This window comes from Apis laboriosa, unplaced genomic scaffold (assembly GCF_014066325.1).
Source record: "Apis laboriosa isolate Shangri-la unplaced genomic scaffold, ASM1406632v1 scaffold74_cov149, whole genome shotgun sequence".
Taxonomy (NCBI): Eukaryota; Metazoa; Arthropoda; class Insecta; order Hymenoptera; family Apidae; genus Apis; species Apis laboriosa.
Window position 1 is genome coordinate 2,052,915 of NW_025224330.1, and position 6,216 is coordinate 2,059,130.

Here is a 6,216-nt window from a genome sequence, read left to right on the forward strand (position 1 = left end):
TTTTTTTTTTTTTTTTTCGTTTGTATACCTAGAAACGAAGCATTTTTCACGATAATCCCGATGCACTCGCTGTAAATTCATCGAATTTTAAAAGAAAAAAAAAAAAAAGAAAAGAAATGCAACCAGTGCAAATGCAAATTGTAAGAATAGTAAATTGTAAAACGAATGCATTACTAATACTATAGTGTATCTAACGTAACGAAGAAAAAAGTGAACACTAACATCCAATCTCAATATTCCAACAATTCACTTCATTTACATGTACGTTGTTGTTAATGGTATGAAAAAAAAAATATATATATAATAAAATAACGCTTTACCGAAATTCAATCTTAGTTTTAGGTATACAACGTTATTTCTAGCAGAAACTTGTATGTACGTGCAGTGTACATAGTCTATGCAGAATCGTGTAAATGAGAGAGAAGGGAAAAAGTTTGAATGTGTGTATGTATGTGTATATGTGTCAAAAGAAAGAAAGAAAGAAAAGTATAAAATCAGTCAAATGCATGTTGGATGCGATTACACGCTTACGATCATCTTATCACTATTTGCGATTGGCTGTACACATTATTAATTGGTGTCAATAGCATACAATCAAAATATATATATTTAAGATCGGTGAACTGTTAAGACTATCTATTTTGAATCTTCATTATCAATAAGTAATTTAGAACCAGAGAAAATCGTTTCCATCGCAGTAGTGTTGAGATGAACGTACAACGTATATAATAGGAATTAAGGGAAAATCATACTTGGAAGTAAAACGTACGTTAATAGCGACACACTAAAAATGATGGTCTCCAATCTTTACATAAGATAATGAAATTACGTTTTTAGCTAATTATAAATAGCATTTGCAGCGTTCGACTTATTTACTGATCCATAAAGCACCTTGAGCTGGCTGTGATTCATAACTCTAATAATTTGTTTTTAATCAACTAACATACATTTATATCGCATCAAAAGGTATAATTACACGAAGTTTGTCAATGATAGAACATTTAAAGGTGTGTACTCCAAGATCATTTTCCCTGACAGATAGTGACATCAAATGCACTGTATCACATAGAGAGCAGCACTATTATAAACATAGACATATGATTATATTTATTACAATAATTTGAAAGTTAGGTATTCTTTGTTGTTTGTATTTTACAAGCGTAACCATTATTATACATAAATAAATAACTATATAAATGAATGAAATTTTATGTATTTGTTTTTTGATGGATTTACGCATTGATTGCGTACTTGAATAAAAATGAATAGCGTTATTATAATATAATAATAATTCATGATAATATGTCATATTTTTACAAAATATGCCTTCATTTAGTGATAACGTAAATACATCGTCAATAGAAATAGAGTATCATCAATCTGTAATTCAGTGATACCCAATTTCTTAATTGTATTTTGGACTTTTTCTAATTGTTGTTTCTCAGTTGGAGTCATCATTTCTGCAATCTGTAAATAATTTTGATATTTTAATTATTTTATTATATAGTTAAAAATAATATAATAATGAGTATTATATGCACCTCTGCTAATTGTTCTTCAGGAGCACCATGTTCTTTTAAATTACTTGTTAATGTTTGCATTCGCAATTGTTTATCAATCATACGCTTATTACTATTTACTTCATACTCTCGTCTTTGCATTATATTGTATAATGCATGATAACAGTGTTCGATTTCCATACGAACCACCAAATTTAAATCAATGTGAAATAAAAAAAATGTTTTTATTGGTGCAGCTGATACTCCACTTTTTTTTATTTCCTGCATTTGTAAATAATTTTCTTGCAGTAGAGTATATGTCAAATGTTTTGCTTCTTTCGCTGGAATCATAGCTAATTGTTGAATTTGTTCTTGCTCAATGTACTTTTTAGCACGCACTAACCTATTTAGTAAAATGGATATAATTAAATTATCAATATTAAACATTATAAAATATTAAATTTTGTATTACCTAAAAATTCTAGCAGCTTTTGAACCAAATCGTTCCATTACAATATTTTCTAAAGTTGCCCATGCCAATTGATTAAATGCTTCTTTCATATTAACACTATATTGACCACCTCCAGAATCCCCAACTCGTTTTAAAAATTGACTACTATCTTCCTCTATAATAATATATTAATTGAGTTTCATGCAATATTGTTTACAGTGATTAAACATTTTACAAAACCTTTTTATGTACACCTATTGTCCATACCAATGAGACGTAAATATTGATCAAGATGCTGAGTAAGTAATGGATAATTGAGTTTTTTAACTGCATCTTTTATTTCCGCAAATGGTATTGGATTAGATGTATCTTCCCATGATGCTGTCCTTAGATACATAAGAAATAATAATCGCCTCATCAATTCCCCTGCATTTTTATCAAGTCTTTTACTTATAGATGATACAATAATTTGATCCCTATAGATCACAAATTTTTTATTTGCTTTATGATCATAATATGATCATTTTTTAATATGATCAATTTTTTTATAATATTTTTATATGAATCTTACCTAAAATCTTGAATAAAACGATCAATATTAATTTCCCAATAAATTTTATCTTTAAGATTACAATTGTCTCCTTCTAAATGTTTTGCAATAGCAGCTAAATCCAAATCTGGTAATGTAAAATCACATTTTGAATTTCCTTCTTCTTCATTTTTGTTTGTACTACGCATTAAAAATTGATATTTGATAAGTAATTCAAACTTCTCTTTTAAAACTGGAATTGATGGTTGTATACTAGCTAAAAAATATGAATAAATAATTAATAGAAATTTATTTTCTTAAAATAATATCATTATTTTTAAAATAAAAGTTTAAAATATACATATACATACAGGGTGATTGTTCAATTCTTTTATATGTTTTTATAATCACTTCAGAAGCTGTAATATATCCATTTTTTAATACTTGTTCTAACATCATTTCAGCTTCATTTCCACAATTTGTTTTTACAAAAAACATATATCTGTTAAAATTAAAATATTTTTTTAAAATATCTTATTTTTATTCATACATATGTAAAATAAAGATTAAATGTAAAAAATTTTATATAAAATTATATATTACTTTGGATAACGAAGAATATTTAAGACTCTTTCATAAATTAAAATATATTCCATTCCTTTATCTGTTTGACGATATTTTACAAGACCATATTTTATTAAAACACATAATGCTTCTTTGATCTAGAATAATATTAAAAATTTGTTATAGAGTACTATATTAATACATTTCATAATATTATTTTAACAAAAATTTTTAAATAAAAATAATAAATTAAAAAAAAAAATTGTTACCTTTGTTACAGGAAGATGTGTTGTATGTCGAATTAATACTAATGGTTTTGCACCATATTTAAATAAATCTTCACCTACGCATTGTACAATTTGTCCAAAATGTTCAAATAAAATAAAAGAACATAGTTTTCGACATATTAACGACATATTGTCATTTGATGTTCACAAAATCTGATAAATATATATAATTCAATTTTATATAAATTAATCTATTATATCTCTAAATTTTAAAATCTGAAATATATTTTATAATTTAAAATTTTTTCTTAATTACTCAAAAGATTGTCTACATAACCTTTAATATATACATAACTACGAAATAAAATTTGAAACCATACCTAAATTGTATAAATATTGCTTATATTTAATAAAACTATGTTTAAGAAATATAAATTATTTTCTTCTTAACTTTATATTTCATATTTTTGTATATTACATTATTTTGAAACATTTATATAAATCTACTTATTTAAGATCCATGTGCTTATACAAATAAAGGATTTGTTTCTAAAAACAGACAAATCATGGTATACTGATTTATAAATAAGACTTAAGATTATTAAAAAAATCTGAAGGATATATATGATTTTAATAATAAATATATAATATGTGAAACATATTTAAAATAGATAAATTTATCATATACGTATTATAATAGTAAGTATTTTTTCCTGTATAATTCAAAAAATATCATATTCTGTGTAATCTTTATAATTTCATAGAAATGCTCCTTAAATATCGTTAGTTATCATTACTTGCAATTACGTATTTCATGCAATTCCGAAAAAGGTAAAATCATCGAATGCATCAAAGAGAACGTAATATAAACGTCAACGTAAATGAATAAAGGACTATTATCGTTAATAAATTTGTAAAATTCATAAAATTTATTAAAGTGTGCGGCACCGTGAATGTAGAACTTCCGGCGGAACAGCATTGTCGCAGATGATCACGTGATCGAAGATCGACTTCTTCGTTTGTGGCCACGAGGTTTTGTGGTGAAAATTAAGTTTACCGGGTGGAAAAGGCCCTATATTTTTGTATTTATACAAAAATGCCCTCCAGCAATCCCTTACCACCCAAAGAAAATGCCTTGTTTAAACGAATTCTGGTGAGTAATATGCAATCAAAATACTCTGTTTTGGACCCCACTCTCCGGCTAATAGGAGTATTCATCATGCTCTAATGATGAAGCACTCTTTGAAAAATTACAAAAAATTCACTGACAATCACAGATCATAAAAATTTTATCAATGTTATGAATGAAAACGTGATTTCTTGTTTGCCTTTCACGATATTCTATAATGCCAGTTTATTCAAATACATAGTATTGAAATCATGAAAACGTTTTATTGTATGAAACGTATTTATGTTTCTTGCAGAGGTGTTACGAACATAAACAATATAAAAATGGGATAAAGTTTGCAAAGCAAATTTTATCAAATCCTAAATTTAGTGAACATGGAGAGACCTTGGCAATGAAAGGTCTCACTCTGAACTGCTTAGGTCGCAAGGAAGAAGCATATGATCATGTCCGGAGAGGTCTTAGGAATGATTTGCAATCTCATGTTTGCTGGCACGTTTATGGACTTTTACAACGCTCGGATAAGAAATATGATGAAGCTATTAAGTGTTATAGAAATGCCCTTAAATGGGATAAGGATAATATTCAAATTCTTAGAGACTTATCGCTGCTTCAAATTCAAATGAGGGATCTGGAGGGTTATAAGGTAAATCTTTAATATGAAAATCTATTTCTTGTTTATTATTTATATGTACATTGATTAATCTTTGTATTAATTTGATTATGAGTTTATATTGCTAACCTAATTTTCACTTCATCCAATATATATAATATTTATATATCAATAATGTACGTAATGTATAATTTGTATTAAAAACATTAATTATTCATAAAGATATAAATAAATTTAAAAAAAGAAAATTAAGTAATACAACATATTGCATATTATGAATACATATAATTTAAATTTAGTTTTAAAAATGTATTATTTTTATTATTACATATTATTAGGAGTATGATACTTTATATTTTATATTTAATATTCACATTCATATTTTTTTTAGGATACAAGATATCAATTGTTTATGTTACGTCCTACACAGCGTGCTTCGTGGATTGGTTTCGCTATCTCATATCATTTATTAAAGGATTATGAAACAGCTCTTAAAATTTTAGACACATTTCGAAATTCTCCCATGGTATGTATTTCAATATTATATATCTTTTGTTATGTAAAAAAGAAAAAAATATTTAAATAATACATATATGTAGATTTATTTTTTTCATAATGGTATATATTTTAATTAAGTATTAGATATGAATATATAATATAGGGACATTTTTTAAATCTATAGATTTGTTATGATTATGAGCACAGTGAATTGTTATTATATCAAAATATGGTTATCCAAGAATCAGGAGAATGCGAACAAGCATTAAAACATCTTGATAAATATAGTGATCAAATTTGTGATAAAGTTACTGTAAAAGAAACATATGGTAAGTCATAATTTCTTTAGAATTTCTCATTATGAAAAATATTAAATATTTTATAATATTTTTCTATTAATTTCATTATATATAGGTAAATTAAGATTACAATTAAAACAATATGCAGAAGCAGCACAAGTTTATAAGGAACTTTTAAATATAAATCCAGAAAATACAACTTATTATGCTAGGCTAGCAGAGGCTGAAAGACATACTAAACCTGAAGAAACATTAGCTATGCTCCAAAGATACGAAGAATTATTTCCTCGAGCGTTAGCACCGCGTCGCTTACAATTAAATTATGCTGTAGGAGATGAATTTAAAACATTAGTAGATCGATACTTACGAAGAGGTATGATTTATGGTTATTTCGTTCAAAAAAAAAAAAA

The 6,216-nt window shown here is 25.8% G+C and overlaps 2 protein-coding genes across 2 annotated transcripts in view; one reads left to right on the top strand and one right to left on the bottom strand.

Moving 5' to 3' along the window:
- Positions 1 to 7: 7 nt before the first annotated feature.
- On the bottom strand, positions 8 to 3,707 carry LOC122719340 (DNA-directed RNA polymerase III subunit RPC3). The gene is made up of 9 exons (XM_043945075.1): positions 3,651 to 3,707; positions 3,313 to 3,546; positions 3,083 to 3,201; positions 2,851 to 2,981; positions 2,522 to 2,756; positions 2,218 to 2,426; positions 1,972 to 2,125; positions 1,542 to 1,902; positions 8 to 1,467 (listed from the first exon to the last, which is right to left on the bottom strand). The coding sequence occupies exons 2-9, from the start codon at positions 3,457 to 3,459 to the stop codon at positions 1,333 to 1,335; spliced, it is 1,491 nt and encodes a 496-aa protein (XP_043801010.1). The 5' UTR covers positions 3,460 to 3,546; positions 3,651 to 3,707; the 3' UTR covers positions 8 to 1,332.
- Positions 3,708 to 4,147: 440 nt separating this feature from the next.
- Positions 4,148 to 6,216, top strand: part of LOC122719384 (N-alpha-acetyltransferase 15, NatA auxiliary subunit) — a 46,327-nt gene continuing 44,258 nt past the window's right edge. Inside the window, exons 1-5 of the mRNA XM_043945117.1 lie at positions 4,148 to 4,423; positions 4,695 to 5,042; positions 5,401 to 5,535; positions 5,692 to 5,836; positions 5,922 to 6,179. Of these exons, the coding sequence (XP_043801052.1) occupies positions 4,367 to 4,423; positions 4,695 to 5,042; positions 5,401 to 5,535; positions 5,692 to 5,836; positions 5,922 to 6,179 (943 nt within the window). The 5' untranslated portion in view covers positions 4,148 to 4,366. The remainder of the gene's footprint in view (positions 4,424 to 4,694; positions 5,043 to 5,400; positions 5,536 to 5,691; positions 5,837 to 5,921; positions 6,180 to 6,216) is intronic.

Coding starts and splice junctions, on each gene's coding strand:
- LOC122719340 (XM_043945075.1), bottom strand. CDS start 3,459: ATGTCGTTAATATGTCGAAAACTATGTTCTTTTATTTTATTTGAACAT. Junction 3,202..3,312: donor CACATCTTCCTGTAACAAAG/GTAACAATTTTT, acceptor ATATTATTCTAG/ATCAAAGAAGCATTATGTGT. Junction 1,903..1,971: donor AAAGCTGCTAGAATTTTTAG/GTAATACAAAAT, acceptor TTTACTAAATAG/GTTAGTGCGTGCTAAAAAGT.